The 18,807-nt window shown below is 31.7% G+C and overlaps 1 protein-coding gene and 1 long non-coding RNA gene across 14 annotated transcripts in view; one reads left to right on the top strand and one right to left on the bottom strand.

The window, feature by feature from the left end:
* The window catches only part of LOC148605023 (thiamine pyrophosphokinase 1-like), a 33,588-nt gene that overhangs the window by 13,206 nt on the left and 1,575 nt on the right, over window positions 1–18,807 (top strand). For 4 of the 13 annotated variants that reach the window (XM_088550420.1, XM_088550422.1, XM_088550418.1 and 1 more), the window contains one exon: window positions 8,782–9,131. The exons of 8 other annotated variants lie outside the window; for them this stretch is intronic. Coding sequence is in view for 1 of the 5 variants with exons in the window: in XM_088550424.1 (XP_088406550.1) it covers window positions 8,782–8,808 (27 nt within the window). In the remaining 4 variants the exon portion in view is untranslated. Of the gene's footprint in view, window positions 1–8,781; window positions 9,132–18,807 lie in introns of those variants that run through there. One more of the 13 variants, XM_088550424.1, reaches the window with a different exon arrangement.
* Window positions 5,267–18,162, bottom strand: LOC148605024 (uncharacterized). Its single transcript, XR_015916147.1, has 5 exons — window positions 18,118–18,162; window positions 15,797–15,884; window positions 11,388–11,465; window positions 11,099–11,167; window positions 5,267–7,880 (listed from the first exon to the last, which is right to left on the bottom strand). It is a non-coding gene; the product is annotated as an uncharacterized LOC148605024 (long non-coding RNA).

The following is an 18,807-nucleotide window of genomic DNA, read 5'->3' as shown; positions in this document are numbered from 1 at the left end:
AAATAATAGCAGTGATAAGACCTATACTGCTACCACACTCTCCAAAGAAGAGATTGTGGAAAACCATAAATCTGTGCTATCCTCTTTTGGTCTCTCTACCAAGGATGATGATTGTGATTTACCGTCTATATACTGGATTCCTAAACTCCACAAGAATCCACACAAACAACGTTTCATAGCTGGATCTGCAAAATGTACCACCAAACCTCTTTCAAAACTTTTAACTTCTATACTCACAACTGTCAAAGAGGGTCTGCAGTCCTACCACAACACTTGTTACTCCCGTAGTGGTATTAATTCAATGTGGATCCTGAAAAATTCGAAAGATCTTTTGGAGACAATCAGTTCAAGACTATTATCTGAATATAATAGCATTAAAACCTATGATTTTTCAACACTGTATACTTCTATTCCCCATACTCAGTTAAAATCCAGACTTAAAAAGCATTATACATCGTTGTTTTTCCAAAAAAGATGGTACACCTAGATACAAATATATAGTTCTTGGTAGAGATTCCTCATACTTTGTAAGAAATAATTCCAAATCATTTTCCAAATATACACAGGAAGATGTTTACAAAATGCTGGAATTTTTAATCGACAACATATTTGTCCAGTGTGGTGGACGTATTTTTCAACAAACGGTCGGCATTCCAATGGGAACAAATTGTGCTCCTTTCCTTGCTGACCTATTTCTTCACTCTTATGAGGCTGACTTTATAGCTGATCTGATTAGAAAGAAAGAATATCGTTTGGCTAGATCCTTCAATCTCAGTTTCCGCTATATAGATGACGTATTATCTTTAAACAATCCTAATTTCGGGGATTTGATACATCGCATCTACCCAAAAGAACTTGAGATAAAGGATACTACAGACACTGTGAAGTCAGCCTCATATCTTGACCTACACATAGAAATCGATGGTAAAGGAAAACTATTGACCAAACTTTACGACAAACGTGATGACTTTTCATTCAGAATTGTCAACTTTCCTTTCATCTGTGGCAACATCCCTTCGGCTCCTGCGTATGGAGTGTTCATATCACAACTCATACGTTATGCCAGAGCTTGCCGAAACTACACAGACTTTTAGTATCGCGCTAGAAGTCTAACAAATAGGCTTCTGGAACAGGGTTATGTTGCTACAAGATTGAAGTCATCACTACAGAAGTTTTATGGTCGTCATCATGAACTCGTGGATCGCTATGGTGTATCCATCAGTACCATGAAAACTGATTTATTCAACGGGTCATAGTTTTCCTTTCCTCGTTTGTCTACCCCGGACTTGACTTTTTTATGAGCAACTCGGTGGGTGTTTCTAGAAAAGCAGAGGACGCTTACCCTACCGGTGCACCTGGTCCATGCTCACAGATTTTAGTGGAGTCCGAGTTGCTCATTTACTTTTGTTACTTTGTATGTATGATTTTAGTTACTTTATGTTCTTTGTTGTGTATATCTGTTTTCCATGTCTGGTCTTTGTCCCTGGATTGCATTCTTTTGATTAACCTTCTTAACCTTGGTTCCCTTGATTACTCTTTCAAACTACCTTTTTATTTTCGGATTTACTGAACACAGAACAGATTACAATTGTAAGTTTACATCCGATTTGTACATGTATTTTCAGGAAAAAAATCTGCAAAATTTCCTGTTATTAATATGTATATATGTGTTGTACATGCATTGTTACTGATTATTTTGTAAAGTTATTATTCAAATTGCCCTGATAATGTCAGCTTCCCATTTCCGGAGTCTCGGTTAATGTGACAAATTGACTGTATTTTTTCCTCTAGAGTTCTTTGTTGACATATAAGCCCATGCAGCTATCGATTGGGTGTTTAATGAAATAATTGTTCAAACCAATTGAAAACATTGCTGCAGCATTTGTGTATCCAAATCATAGCCAAATGTGGATTATTATTCATTACTGAACTCCGAGCAGACTCGGAAAAGGGTTCCCCTTAGGAGTGCTGCTGATATGAATAACCTACCTCTATCCCAAGACAAACTATTTATTTCATACAGAAAGTTACATTTTGTACCTTTAAATGGCCGAACTCGAAAAATTGAATAAAAGGAAGATGGGATTGAGCCGAACATAACATTGAATATAGAAGTATACTAGTTTTATGTACCGTATAAAAGCTTCGAACTTTAGGGGACGACCATTTGATTCTGAGGTGGGGCCTGGCAGATTTTTTAAATAAATATTCTGACTTCCGTCCAAACACTTCTTACAGTGAAGTGGAAATAAATGATTTTGCCTCGATCTGGTTTAAAATAAATTTTCTGACTGCAAAATTTCAAAAATAAATATCGTGACTCTTCAAAATTTGTCTGACCCCTCAGAATTAAGCAAATGGTCGTCCCCATATAGCATAATTTAGAAAAATTGGAAAATTTCAGGACTTAGGAATCCGTCATACAACTTCATCTAATTGGTTCAAACCAATGTTTTACTTTTAATTAACGATTAAAGTAGTATCTCATGTCTTATATTTCATAGAATAAGTAATATAATGACCGAATTGCAACATTTTTTTTTATTTCAATACATTAGTGTTTCAAAATGATTTAAAAAAATAATTTACCGTTATCATAAAGGTACATGAAATGACAATGTTAAACTGTTTCTTCCTTTTAACAAAATAAGAACAATCACGTGGAATTGGAATTCACCGCCTGACAGAATCGAATTGCACTCGTCATGATTCATGTAATTTGCATATCACTTTGAAAAAAACATTAAAACTTACTGGTAAATGTCACTTGAGAAAACTCTACCAAAAGTAGGATTGTAGTCTCTTTATGTGTTTACTTTAAGGACACATTATTATTGTAAACAAATATGACCCTAAAACATTAAAAATAGACGATTAAAAATTTCAAATATATCCATAAATAATGCCGATGTTTAAAACATTATTGTCTCTTCTTTTATGAAATAAAATGTCTGTTCATTGAGAATTATGAAACCCACGATTTATTGAATGGCAAAAAACAATTAAAAAAAACGATTGACATTTAAAAAGAAACAACCAGAAATTAACAAATAGGACATCTTTAAATTTTCAAAAAATCCTCTAGAGGTTTTGAATTCATGAAAATGCCAGTTGTGACAATTTTTGTTAGATACGGATATACAGTTAAGAAATAACTCAAGTACAATTAGTCATATAGCAAGTATCGTGGTACCAATTTTAAGCCAAAATATATGACTTGTTCAGATAACCAAATTTTGTTGTTTTTAATAAATGGTCAAATAAAAGGAAGACTTATTTTTTTTAAGAATTCGAACTATTGAAAAAATGTTATTTGTAACAGCGGGATTCAACCCTGGGTTTTATTCTGTAAAATATTCCTAAATTTTCTTGGCAATGAATGTGACTGATAAATGAGAGGTACGGAGGTACCCCAATTTCATCCTAGTAGTTGGTAATTGCTGAACCGTCTGGATCACGAAGTACAACGCCCTGAGTATCTGAGTGGGTCATCATATTAACTTGATCTTCAACACAGTACATACATTTATGTAAACTTGGTAATCACTATTCGTATTTACTCAAAAAGAACACATACTATATTGACACCATAATATTTACAGTCTCAGTCATAATTGATTGAACAAGATATCAACATTACAAAATAGTGAATCAAATCTAGAAAAATCCGAAATTGCCCATTTTTCCTTTTCTGTCAGCCATCAATCTATTTTGTCTGAAAGATTTTCTAGCTTTTAATAATGAAAAGTAATAGACATAGCAATAATTTAGATTGCGGTTCCCATTGATTTTTCTATTAAACTCATTTTATACGACGGAAAACAATTTTAATTTCGGGCGTATTATGTTATGATGCTTTCGGCGTTGTTGTTAACTTTTTCGTTAATTTTCGTGCCATAACTTTAGTTGTGGTGAACCAAATGTCATGATTTTTTTATATATTGTCACTTGCTGCTTGAGGAAGTTTGGTTTTTTTTAATCAGGTCTGAGATGCTCATTTACTTTTGTTTCTTAGTACGTATCATTTTGTTTTTTTATGTTCTTTGTTGCGTGTGTCTGTTTTCTCAGCCTGGTCTTATCTCTGGATTACATTCTTTTGATTTCCGCTAGAATCTTTGTTCCCTTTTTTTGCCCCTACCTTCTGTAAAAAGAACCCATAGTGGTAAATTAGGTGGTTTTTTTAAATTGTTGTAGAAAGTTTTAAGTACCAATCCATATAAAATTCAGACACAGCTTATGGTAAAGTGATCCATGGTGAAGAAAAACCCATCGAACAAACTATGTTTTTTTAGTCTACATATGCTAAGACTGGTTATGTGATCAGTAACTGTTTCTGAACCAAAAATAACATTGAACTCTGTGGGTTTTTGACATGCATGAATCACCTTCTGCCTGATATTTAGAATGACTGCTACTTCAAAATTAATTCTCATTCAATGTTGATAATTCTTGTTTTTTAATTTGTTGTAAAATTCTGTGATAAAAATATTTATCAGATTTAAAATAGAATTTAGCATTTTCAATCTATAGGGGCCATAGTGGGGCCACATCATAAATCAGCTCTTTTATTTCTGTTCTGATTTTGAAAATAGTTTTTTCATTGGATTCATTGGAATTCCATACGTGCGTTGGAATATTTTTCAGCGTTTTTTTTTATAGTAACAAGGGGTCATAGGGGCAAAAAGCATAACTTTTTGGAAGACTGTATTTAAAAAAAAAATCTTCTCATTTTAATGATTTTTTTTGTAAATTGTGATCTTTATAAGTATTTACTATTTCTATAAAGGTTGTATAATCATTTGTTGTTCACCATATCTGTTCCCTTTTCTACTCTTTACGATGACTTTAAAAAGTATGCTAGTAAATTTTCTAGTCTTAAGTCCTTATGTTTAAGTGTGTTAAAAACTAATATTGTGTCCAAACTTGCTCCAAGTGAACAGACTTCAACTGGCTGTTGTATCATGCTGCCCTGTACAAAGCTTTTTACTTAATATTTCGAGAGGGGTAGGAATTTTCTTTGAAAACAGCAAAACAATTAAATAAGTAATATTCAATTTTTGTTATGCATTTAAAAAAACGAATTTGTCTTAAACAATAAATAGGTCCTATTCTTAACCAAATATCTGACTCTTTGATGTGTTAAAGTCTGATTGAGAATTAATGACCTGTCAATACTAACACCCATGACTCTCTTTTTGCTGAATAGGCTATAGTTTACATGAATAGGCTATAGTTTACATGAATGGCAAAATGACAAAAACGTACATTATGAAAGAAGACATATTTTAGTACCGTAAAATCATAGTCCAATAAATTCTGCAGAGATGGGGGTCATTGTTTGAACTTTCCTTTTGTAGTCCATGGATTATATAGAAGGAACTGGGCTTAGAAAATGTATATACAGACAAACAGACAATTGACAGATAGTGTGATTGTGATTTATATATACCCAAACCTTTGTGGTTTGTGTTTTTTAATACGCCCAGTTCTAACCATATGAACTACTGCAATCATCTTATAGTTCTGGGTATTAGTTAAGAAAATAACATGGTCATGAACATTTGTATTATTTTATAAAAATAGAGGTAATAACATCATAATGGTGAAAATAAATAATTTCCATAAGAGAAAAAATTAAAAACTTAGACTACATTTACATCTATAAATATAAATAAAAAATAGTTTTTTAAGAAATTATAAGCTCAAAATCAGAAAATACAAATATCTAAAAACAGTTACAGTACATTATCTATGGTATTTATAATATAAATGTAACGAATGAACATTTAAAAGAGGTAGAACCCTATAAAAATGTCTTCCCCAGATTTAGCAATATACATGTACGATCATAATTATCTTGGTTATTGCATCAAAAATTATAATTATATGAACGTTAGTTTCATTGATTTGCCAAGCACATTTTGGGCCATAAACATATGTATATATTGAACATCACATTTTTAAAATATATTTTCTCACATACTTGTCAGTGGAGGATCCAGAGAATGGGGAAAATAAACTTGGGTTCTAGGCTCTTATTTTTTCATTTGTGCCCAAATGTTGCATGATAATGCAATTGACAAATTATTTTTACAAACCCTCCCCTGGATCCTCCATTGCTACTACATGTACTCAATGTACGTTAAACATAAACAACTGTGACAGAAAACCCCCATTTTAGAAAAAAATTATTGTCCTTTCTTCTCAAAATAGTTAATCTTCCCAAAAGAGTTAATTTTAACACTTCAGAATCAGTAATTATAATACCTCTTACTTTTTTCCTCATCATTACTAGATCTGAAATTGCAAGATTTGTAGCAAGCAATGCAATAAAGCTGGTGCCCCCTCCTTGAGAGTAGTCAAATTATTATTAGCTCAATGTCAACATTCCAATATTATATAATAACCTAACTTTCTGAAATTTCGTAGGTTGAAATAGTGCCTCAAAGTTTGTAACCATTCTAAAAGGGTTTATTCAGTAACATCAAACTAATCAGTCCACAAATTTATATATTACAATTGTAAAATTAGAAAACTGTATTATTCACTGTACAAAATTAATAAAGGTCATTTGTTTTAAGGATTTAATTATATGCAAAATATTAGGTCAACTTGACTCTACTATTCAAGAAGGTCATACATCTTAAGCTAAAATATCAATTTCATGTTTATTACCTTAATTATAAACCAGTCATCATTTTATATGTGTATTGAAATTGTAATATAAGGGAGACAATCCAATTCAATTGGCTATAAAATACACTACTTGAATATCAAAAATTGTTTATGTTTGTACAAGTCAAATTTTAAAACTGCTGACAAAAAACCAAAATGCTTTGATCTTAAGGGTTGTGGTGAGCTCTCTACAAAGTAATAAATCTGACATCTTGCCCTTAAACTAAGAGATATCTATAAATGCTAGTTACACCTTAGTTTCATCACTTTAAGGGACAACCATTCAATATTGAGTGGGGGCTTTTCACATACATTGTACAAATTAATGTACATAAAATCAAATTATTTCATTCTCATATTTGTAAAGGCAAAATATTTGGATCACAGTTATTTGAAAGGATCACAACTTTTTGTTCTCCATTATTGGTTTTAAAAAAATGTCTGAATCAAAATATGTATTTTAAGATTCTTCAGAGTCCACTTAAGTAACACTCCAGCTAAGAATCATGCAAAATGTGATACATGGTTGGAAAGCCTACATATTTTTATCTTGGTATCTTGTTTAAAATGCTTTAGTAAACAGAAATTAACATTTGGTTTTTCATATAACTCGCTCTGAGGAGATAAAAATTGTATAGAATGCACTGTACAATTCAAAAGTAAGGGAGATAACTCTGTAAATGACACTCAAATACAATGAATCTATTGGATTTTCAATGTTGATTATCTCCTAAGAGCAGGCTGATTTGAATGAATAATTACACATTTCATAATAAAGACCCATCAAACAACTTAATTACAAAAATAAAAATATGTAGCCTTTTTTGGGGTGTATCACATTTTTCAGATTTTGCATGATTCTTACAAAGACAGCTACTTAAAATCAAACAAGTGTCCCCATAAGTCTGATTAAGAAGCCATTAAATACTTTGACAGCCGTTAGTTTGAAGTTACTGTATCTCCTCAGTCTATTTCAGAAGTTACTGTATCTCTTCAGTTTAGAAGTCACTGTATCTCTTTAGTTTAGAAGTCACTGTATCTCTTAAGTTTAGAAGTCACTGTATCTCTTTAGTTTAGAAGTCACTGTATCTCTTCAGTTTAGAAGTCACTGTATCCACCAGTCATTGGATTATATAATGTAGGTCCTAAATCTCCTCCCATACCATAACCACAGTGACCATAGTGTCCATGGCTTAATATTGCTCCTGAAATGTCCATTTAATACTCAAGATAAAAATCTGCATACCTGTAGCTTATTCAGAGGGGGTGTTCTAAAACCCCTCCCCTAAAACTAAAAGACCAGTTCATACATAAGATAATTGCAGAAGAAGAGAAAGCTGCACAACTTTGGCTGATTCGAATGGGGGATGTTCTACAGCCCCTTCCCTAAAAATAAAAAATACATTTTTTTTGCATGAATTATCTTTTACTAAAAACTATTTTGGCCTTGGTCTGCTAAGCAACTGATTGTGTTAATGCCTCCCACTGCACGTTCACAGATATCAACCTCTGCAAAATTTGCAAAGAAACAAATAATCATAATGCTGAATAGCAAATCCAATATACACCAAAATTAAACTGGACAACTTATATATGGTCCAATGCATTTTATGAATTTAAGGAAAGATTTAGTTGAGCAGTTCTTAAGTTATTTTTAGTTCATTTTTGAAAACCAAAAGTGTGAGACAGAACCAAGGATTAATTTATACCCAAGACAAGGACTTACAGGAATGATTTATACTCAATGAACCCCCACTCACCTTTAAATTTGAGATAAAAAATTGCATTAAACTTAGATTTTCTCAAATCATAGCCTAAACATTTGTGCCTCACTCTACTCAGCCATTAATTTGGCTTATCCCCACCCACCCTGAATCATGGACCTGGACCCCCTCGAGAAAGAATATAAAAAAAAAGCAGTTTGTAAAAGGCATAGAACAGTTCATATCCATTTATTGTACAACAGAACAGGGAAAATAGATTATGGTATTACATTTTGTATTCTTCATGAAAATAATAAAGCAAAGAAAAGTCTAATTCCCAGAGCTCAATTAACAGATTATTATTGTATTTCACATTAAATGGTAGATATTTCATACATTTTAGGACCAGGAAATTGATGCATCTTGTTGACCCTGCATTGTACTACGCTGACACTCTCTTTTAACAAATACTGTGTGCTCAGCAGAGAAATAGTGACTTCAATTTATAGTCTTGGTATTACTTGGTATATAGGGATTTAACCCACGACTGCCTGCACTTGAGGGCAAACATGCCACCACCAGTCCACCAAGACAGTGCCCACAATTAAAGTATTGAATGAACATATTACCCCATGTACTTCTTGTGGGAGTTATGCTTACTTTAGGCTGAGTCACACTGCAAGTTTTACATAATGTGAAAATAAAGTTTCACTCTGGTACCTCCCTTAGAAGAATCATAAGAGACTAGAAAAAGTGAGTAAATAGTAAATTAAAAATATGTCAAAAAAAAAAACAGATAACTGACTGTTTTTGAACAGGTTTATGGTTTTTCAAGGTTGGATCTTTACAGGTGACACTTTAATTAGACTTTTAACTTTATTCTCCTCATCTTTTTGAAAGCAAGTATTGTTTAGCTTGTAACATAGTCAAGAATGCATGGCCCATTAGTTATAAGTAGATGGTAAATTATAGCATTTGGGTGCTAATAACCAAACAAAAATTTAGTTCTGACATTTTAATTTTCAAACTAAAGGTGATGTTATGTAACAAGTTCTATACTTCATTACGTAACATGCAATTTAGTGACATTCTTTTCACTATAGTCATATGTACAACTTTCCCATGACCAAAAAATATGTTGATTTTTATTATTTTAAAAAGATATAGGTTCCCACGTTTATACCAAAGAATTTTATGAGCCATGCAGAATAATTCAGTCAATCAAACTGTTGGCTTTAATAGTCATTATTTGAAATTTAGACTTCGCTAAAGCTAAATTTTGTCTAAAATACAACATGATTGCAACACTTGTAAATCCTCTCCCATACTCTATATGTAAAGAACAGGCCTTACATTGAACATTTAGTAGAACTATCTGATTTACATTTTTTTTGTAAAACTACATTGTACAAGAGCTAGAAACAGAATTTTCCATGCAAAGGGAGATAATCTGTCACTTTAAAATGAACATTTCCATCAGTTTATGCTCTCCACTAAAATTAAAATATAAACTTTCACAAAGGAAGCATCTAGTTAAAAATAGATTTTTTAAGTCATACTTATTTATTATGCTATTGTGTTTTCATTAAAGGGAAAAATCATATTGGGTTATGATCCTACTCAAAATAAATTGGTATTAACATACACCTAAAGACAGACTACATCAATTTGTGGGCAATTTGAAAATACTGCTCACTGGGGAACAAATAGAGTCAACAAATTTAACTGCATTTTGTTGAAATAAAATAACAGTAAAACATGTCACACTGATGCATGATTAACATGTTTCTATCCTTTTCAATCATGTTTAAATAACTCCTACAAAACTGATGGTGAATCATGCACATCTACACTTATTTATAATACATCCTACCAAATGTGGTAGGGAACTGACAAGCAGTGTAAAAAGGACAGATGGATATCACTTCTATGTTCCTCTGTCACTTTCACTGCCACTGTCACAAAAAGGGGGATGGTTATATATCATGCTTTAATGTAGTTGATTATCCTAAGATTTCTCATGTAAAGCATACAGGAGAGTATGCAGATTGAAACACCATGATATTTCTGCCTAAACAAAAATACAGTGATACTGTATGTCATTTTGAAAACTTCTTTATTGTGAAAATATATGTCAACTTTTTTTGTCATTTGGAAATAACAAAGTAAATATACAAAACTTTGAAATTTTAGTTGAAATTATGGATACTATATCAGTTAACCAAAATAAAAGTTAAATACATGCATCCTTATTTTAAAGTTAGTTTCTGGCAAACAATATCACTGCCATAATTATCACAGAAGTTTTCACTGGGTATATTAATTAAGTGTAAGTGTTTGTAAGAATCAGGCAAAATGGGAAAAATCAGAAACTTGCATATACAAACCCCACCGATCTGACAGTGTAATATCACTCAAGGAAACTTTCTCTATTTGATTTCTGCATTACTGGCTTTACTCAGAAATTTTTCAATAGTATCTTAGAAAAATGAAGTTTTTGACAGCGTTATCTACCCTTGAAATATTTATTTTCACTGCATTTCAATGAAATTGTAACTCAATGGGCCAGCATGATACTGGTAAGTTTTGTCTGTTTTACTTGATTCTAATGGTGAAAATAGTCAAATGAAACTACCAAAATGGTGAGTTTTTTCATAACATGTTTCGCCCACTGCCTGATTCTTACACATACTGACACTTAAGACAGTTAATTATGATACCTGCAATCATGACTTCTCCTACATGGTCCCTACCACCATCTGGTCCAACAGGTACATTTACTGGAGCAGCTATTAAAAAATACCATTTAAACATTGTTTAAAATGTCTTAACTCTTAGAGAAAAAATGTTTACAATTGTTCATGAAATAAAAGGATTCAATTCCTTGGAAAGCCTTCAAAGTCACAAACTGAATGTTATTTTTAAAGAATGGTCCATGCAACAATCCAACAAATATATCAGGGTGGGTGGCAAATGATTGTCTGAAATTAATGTACATTGTACATGTACCTAAATTCCTCTGAGGCTGATTTGCATAAGCTGGATTCCTTGGATAATTGTTTGCTGCACATCTTGGAACATTGGGATCTACAAAATAAAATTACAATGATTTGAAAGAGGCTATTTATGTATCAATATCTTGTGGATTTTTCTAGCATTCAGCAGAATCCTACAAAAGAACCCTTCCCCAAAGAAAATTAAATAAAAATCATGCAATATTCCCAAAAATTTTAACTTTACTCCCTAATTTTGACTCCCATATGGCAAAGTTGATAATTTTTTTCCCAAATTGCATAAATAAGGCATTTCCCAAATTACCCAGACAAACCACTGTGTCAATGTATTGACAGGTTTTTCGTATAAATACACTGTATGTGGTTGTTTCCTGATCCAGTTGCAAACTTGTGAAAAAAAATTGTAACATGCTTTCACTTTGCACTGTAGATTTGAATCTCCTTCAATGTCCATCTGTCTATATACAGTAAACTCAGGGACGGTTGGTTCTCTAACATTCAAGTCAGAGATTTATGTACCAGTCTACATGAATTTCATCACCATTACACGTAACTCAACCCCAAATGGGTGGACTTATTTTAAATTTAGTATGTGACTTCTTATTCATATAGATGGGCCATATGTTGTAAGCAATTTTGGTTGTTGTCCAAAATCAACTTCCTGTTTTGTGCGAAGTACTTTACTATTTTCCACTATAATGTCATAAAAATCTTGGCTGTCACTGGACACATTGATTTAAATGGGGTATCCAACTTTATATGTATACATCGTTGCTGTCTGACTTCAATTTCCTGTTCTGTGGGATATGTCATGTACCAAGCATATTAGAACTATAGCTTGCAATTCATGAACTTGCTGTGGTAGCTCCAGAGAGGTTGCAGGGGGTTGGCCCTTTTCATTGGAAAAATTCTCATTTTTGTGTGTACACTTGACCAAAAATGGCAAATAATGTTCTAGCACCCCCTTTTTTCCTGAGGAACCTTGGCTGGCACCCCTTCTTTTCAAAGTGTCCAGATCCTGCTCTGAACCTGTTTGCAAAATCACACATCTTTTGTTTCTAACATGTATAATTATTAATATCTTGGTTTTAAACATTTTTTTCAGGCCATTTCGTGTTTAAAGGGCCTTGCAAGGAAATAGATAAACACCCTCTGTCCTGTAAAAATGAAAGTCATGCCTGTCATAAATATACACCTATTTGAATTTGATCATAAGCTGGACCATCTATAGATTTTTAAAACATCTTGAATATGTACATTTACAAATAAAGCTTCATCCCATGATTGAATGGACACACATTTCATAGATGAATTCAAAAGTGGGGTCCCCAAGGTGAATTGCCTGTCCCTAGCTTATAAATGTATTTTTTTTATATATAATTTTTTTAATGATATATATGTAATGTATAAATTATGAAAAATACATAGAAAACATAGAACATTGAATGAATTGTCAAACAATTATTAATAAAAGTGAATATAATGTATATATGGAATATTTTGAGTCCTAGATCTTAAGTACCACTCCAGTTAAAAATCATGCAAAATATGATTCATGGCTAAAAAGCGTACATAATTTAAAAAAAAAAATTTTTCAATTGCCATAGTTAACAGAAATTAACATTCAGTTTTTCATATAACCCCTGTTCTTCGGAGATAAAAATTATATAGAATGCACTGTAGACTTCAAAATTAAGGGAGTTAACTCTGTAAATGAGACTCAAATACAATAGAATCTATTGGCAACAGTCTTGTATTACATATTCCTGAGCGGGTGTACGTCAAAACATGGAGGCTAAAAAATATATTGTGCCTTCTTTTTGCCTTTTCCTGTTTTTTGTTCTTGGCAAATGACTATCATTTTTCATCAAAAGTACAGGGTAAATATCAAGCAATGACACAAAGAACTTGTTCTTGAGGAAACACAGTATTTTCATGAAAATTAATGCTTCAGAAAAGGGGTCTATTTTATGAACTCAAAATAAAAGTGAAAGTAGAAAAAGTCTATTTTTAGTTTGATCTGTCCTGGTGTACCAAAATTTGTGCCTTTTTTTTCTAAAATGTACCTAAAAATTATTTTTGACATTTTCTTAATTGAAAAACATGGTCAAAAGTTAAATTGAAACTCCTTGTTTATTTTTTTTTTAAATCATGAAAATTTAAGGTATACTACAGAAGCCTAAGGGGCAAAGAATACAAGACCTATATGGGGCTGTAGAGACTTTTCATGTATTAATGCTGTAAAAAATAGAGCAATGCGTTTCTTTATGGGGGTCGTTAAATATACCCCAAATCTTTCACTTTATGGTGACATGGGCTGGTCGTCTTGTATAATTAAGCAGTGGTCATGTGTTTTTAGAATGTGGTCAAGATTTACAAAAAATGTGTAATAATAGACTTAATAAAAAAGTCTTTTATGGACAAATAGAAATTGTAATAATAGAACAAAGAATTGGAACTTTAGAGTACATAGTAAATTTAGAGAGCTAAATGTAAACCATTTTTGTAATACAGATTTTATATTTAACAAAAGTTCTATAAATATGTTAGAAAATATAAATTTTGAAAATTTTAAGAATAAATGGTTCAATGATTTAAATAGTAATAATCATAGTAAGCTGAGAACTTACAGAATTTTTAAGCAAGGGTATGGAGTAGAACGATATTTACAAACACGTATACCTGGTAGATACAGAAGTGCTTTTTCTAAATTTCGTTGTGGTGTTGCACCATTAAAAATAGAAACTGGCAGATATGAAGGTATTTTGAGTGAAAATAGATTGTGTTTTAATAATGTATGTATGGATAATGGTAATATTGAGGATGAGAAACATGTCATTTTGCATTGTCCGGTGTATTCACATTTGAGAGAAGATATTTTTATTCGGGCTAAATCTTTTAATGACAATTTTGATAATTTAACTGATGAAGAAAAATTCATATTTTTATTTAGTGATGAAAAAATGTTCTTTTATTCAGCCAAAATCTGCCATGATGTTTCATGAAATAGAAGAAATATTTTATATAGGTAATTTCTGTTAATATAATATATTAAAATGAAAATGTATATATATAGTATTTTAATTACTTATTTAAAGTCTCTCATAACTCTTTGAAAAGAGTGGCTCTAATTTGACAACATAAAGTTTTAAATGTATATGGTTTTTTTTGTATATTGATAATAATGGTATTAGACAAATGTGAACCATTAACTTTTAGAATCATATATATTGCTTTTAAATGTTTATATAATATGTCAGATAGAGGTGAGACTATAATAAAGAATTGTCTGTCTGTCTGTCTGGATTTTCATTGTTGATTCTCTCCTAGGAGCAGGCAGATTTGAATGAATAATTACACATTTCAAAGTATAGACCCATAAAACAATTTAATTACTAAAAATAAAAATATGTAGCCTTTTTTGGGGTGTATCAAATTTTTCAGATTTTGCATGATACTTGCAAAGACTGCTACTTAAATCTCTGGACTGGCCAATATATTTACATGTATCATTCCCATTTACTACATAATGTGCTCCTTTATTGCTTAACTTTATAATGACATCCTGTTTTACATAACTGATAGCATCTTTTACTAGTACTATAAGGATGTTAGCTTCAATAAAATATTTTCTTTAGATTTCCCCTACAGAGGTACATGTATATGTACATGTCTCATTCTATAAGGAGAAAATCTGGTTGTGATTCACCACAAAGCAATTTCAGACACTTTCATGATGTGATTGATTATGAAATAGTAAATTTTATTCAATATACCAATATCAACATCTACATGTAAGATCAAAAAATTTAATAAGAAGCTTACAAATTATAATATGTATTTTATTGACAATTCTACACTTAAGCTAACAGTTGATCTTGAACTAGATAGCTAGTCCTTCACAAAACATGTAAAGAGAAAAGAAAAGTATCTTTTTTCTTGTAACACTTACATGTTAATATCCTCATGATGCTAATGCGTTAAAAAAATCTTGCAAGGAGGAATAATGTTCTGCTCTTTGACAAATTGTGAGTTACATGTATGGGACTTCTTTGTAACTCCTCAAAAACTAGTCCAAATTTCCCTTGACCTTTCAACACTTCTTTTTGGATATCAATACATGTATGTCAAAATCTGATATACATGTATCAATATCAATATCAAAAAGTGGTGGATTGCAGGGTCAGAAGAAATATGGACTACTCCATACAGAAATGACACGTCAAAAGCTAAATTAAGAAAAAAAAAGACATTTTGGTGATCTCTGGAGTCTACAAGTGTTTACACTTTTTATTTAGGTTATACATGTGCAATGTATGCTCGTGCAGCTGTTGCATTCCACCATTTATCATTCTTTTTTCTATTCTTGTACATAACAATGTACATGTATACATATATGTTTACCGTTTGTTTTTACTACTGCACATCCCATTTTGCTGCCTTCTTTGAAATTTTATTCAATCAACAGGCACATTGCAGTACATATTTACACCTACAAAAAAAAAAAACATGTTACATGTGTATATGTATATTACATTTGTATATTAAAAAGGGATATGGGCTCAAATGTGTAAGTTTTTAACTAAAGGAAATAGCATACAGTAGCAGAACTTAACATTAATAATGTGTTAATTGCTACATTTGTAGACACATGTGTATCTTGTCTCATACAGTCCCATAGCCAATGTGTACAACTTTTTGACACATCAATGACTGACTATTAACTAATCACTGATGAATAAATGAACAATGACCAATCTTATTTCAGTTTTGTTACGTAAAATTATGCAAATGAATAATGACAGATTATGGGTTCATAATGAATCCCAAATAAGGTAATTTAAATTGATATTTCATTGATGTCTTATGTATATGTACATGCAGTTGGCAGTTTGTGGTGGTTAGTAGTGATAGAGTTTTGAGTATCGATACTTGAATGTCTTAAAATATCAAACTACATGTGTCTACATGCTATATTTACATTGTATCTTTTAGTAATTCTTACATTTTGTATTGTACATTGTATGTCTGTATGCATGCATGTGTGTATTGAATCATAAATGTTGTTTTGTTATTCAACCTTCCCCCCAACTTGGGCCTGACCGCTGTTTGGCATAATACATGTATGATACATTGAGCTTTGAAGTGAAGTTCAAAAGGTCAAAACAATTTAATTTTATACTAAGTATGACTTAGTAAATATAGAGTATATGGAAATAGCAAGCTGATTATGGAAATTAACCACTTCTCAAGAAATAATTTTTTACAGTTTTAACATCTTGGCATGCTGAGATATAAAAACTTTGAAAATTTATTTCTCCAGATGTGAGAAATTTCATAACTGATGAGCTAAAGTTGTAGAGTCTGTTTCCTAAAAAATTTTCAAAGGGCAGTATCTCCACATACACAACTAAAATACTACAATTTTATTGGTCAAGAACACCCTGTTTTATAATCTGATGATTTTATCAATAAACTGAATAATTAACAAAATTTCTGATCTTGCAATATACATTTGTATGTCACTATGTTTGAAAGTAATACACAAAATATTTAGTTACTAGTTAAATGATCATTCTGTTTTACATTGATATGCACCCAAAACTGGACTTTCTTTTGAAAAAAATATTCTAGAGCTCCAGGATATGAGAAATGAATAATGTGTGACATCTGAAAACTGTAATACAATGTAAGATTCCATTAATGCATGTGTTTCAGAATATTGTACATTTAAATGTCAGACAGAATGGGATATAACTGAATTCCTGGGGAATTTATTGAGTACCAGGTCTCGATTTCACAAAAAGTCGTAAGTGTAAAGTTGATCGTAAGTAATGATGGCATAGACTAAAATAGCATTCTGACGTCATGATTTATGATCAATTTCACACTTACGCCTTTTTGTGAAACCGACGCCTGGCCCCCAAATTAGCAATACAATGATCTTAAACACTACTTATCTTGCTGAAATCAAATGTTAAATACATACAGTCTTCTGTTTCAGTCAACTTGAGTCCCATCTGTTGCAGATGTGCATGTACAAAAAAAATGTACATTCAACAAGAAAATGCTCTTGACCATTGAAATTGCCATATTTTAGTAGAGTACATACATGTATACATGCAGACACGGAAACACTGCCTTTTATAAAAACAAAAAATTAATTTGGCTGTCATTTTGCATCTGTAACATGGCGGAAATCCTAGATTTTATCGGTCTATGATGTCAAACAGTTGTTACGTGAGGACAATGTTAAAAACATCACATTGCTTTCGACCATGAGAACAGATAGACAATGTGATACAATCACATAACAACCTATCTAGCTGCGAAATCGTAGCTCTTGATCTTTTTTTTTTTTTTTTGAATTTTCGATTGTTAGAGCTACGTTTCGCAGCTACAACCCATCCACCCTTACTATTTCGGCCAATCAGAACTTGAATCTCTCTAGAGGCAATAAATATTTATCTCACACTGTTAAGGAGGTGTGAAAATCAATTAAAAAATAGAGAATAATGAGGTATGGTCGTACCACAGGCTCTTTTGCAATTTTTGTACTAATATACACTAATATTCAAGACTTGACAAGAGGGATATTTGCAGTGAAATAAAGCCAATATTTGTCGAATGGTAATGAATATCCTGAAAAACACCGTCTGGCAATTGTCATTATAAATATATTTTTTTTCTTGACGTTTTAAATTGAAAAAAAGGATAGTAATTACCTCGGTTACCAGCCCATGTTGTTTTGTTTACCAACAAAATATTGTAAATAGCGAAATGTTATCGGACCCCATTCCGGGTTTGAAACTGAAAAAAAGCGGGAAAATATGAAGATTCACTGACATAGGGTGCATAACCGGGTACCCAGCTGTTCTCTCGGCAATTTTGTGCGCTCGAGAACAATTCGCAATGTAACTCTTATTCTTTATCTATTTAATTCGGTTAAATATATATTGTTTAATGGACCAAGTTTTTGAAAAAAAACAACAAAATTATAAATTTTGAGAACTTATATATAATGTCTCAAATTATTCAAGTTGTTTATATGCTATGTGTATACTATCTGGCTTTGTCTTAACCAGAGAGTGTAATATAAAGTCCCTGCAGGGACTGTAATATGAAGTCCCTGGTCCCTGATATAAACTTATACTAGTAGCATTATAGTTTACAATTATTTACACTGTGGGACAACTCAGTTGCATCAAATCAAACACCCCCCCCCTAAGTACATGTTTGACACTCATATTTTCTCATATTTACCATCTGTGCATTTTACAGTGAGGCATGGACAAACCAACACTGAGTAAACCAAATGGCCGACAAATTTGTACAAAACAAAATAAACAGCGCGAAACACTAAAGCTTACTCCTGTGTCCCTGCTTTTTACAAGATACCAACTGTGCTGCTCATT

This window comes from Perna viridis, chromosome 10, assembly GCF_037379345.1.
Source record: "Perna viridis isolate PV_CMFRI_1.1 ecotype Kerala chromosome 10, ASM3737934v1, whole genome shotgun sequence".
Taxonomy (NCBI): Eukaryota; Metazoa; Mollusca; class Bivalvia; order Mytilida; family Mytilidae; genus Perna; species Perna viridis.
This window is presented reverse-complemented; position numbering and strand designations above follow the sequence as displayed.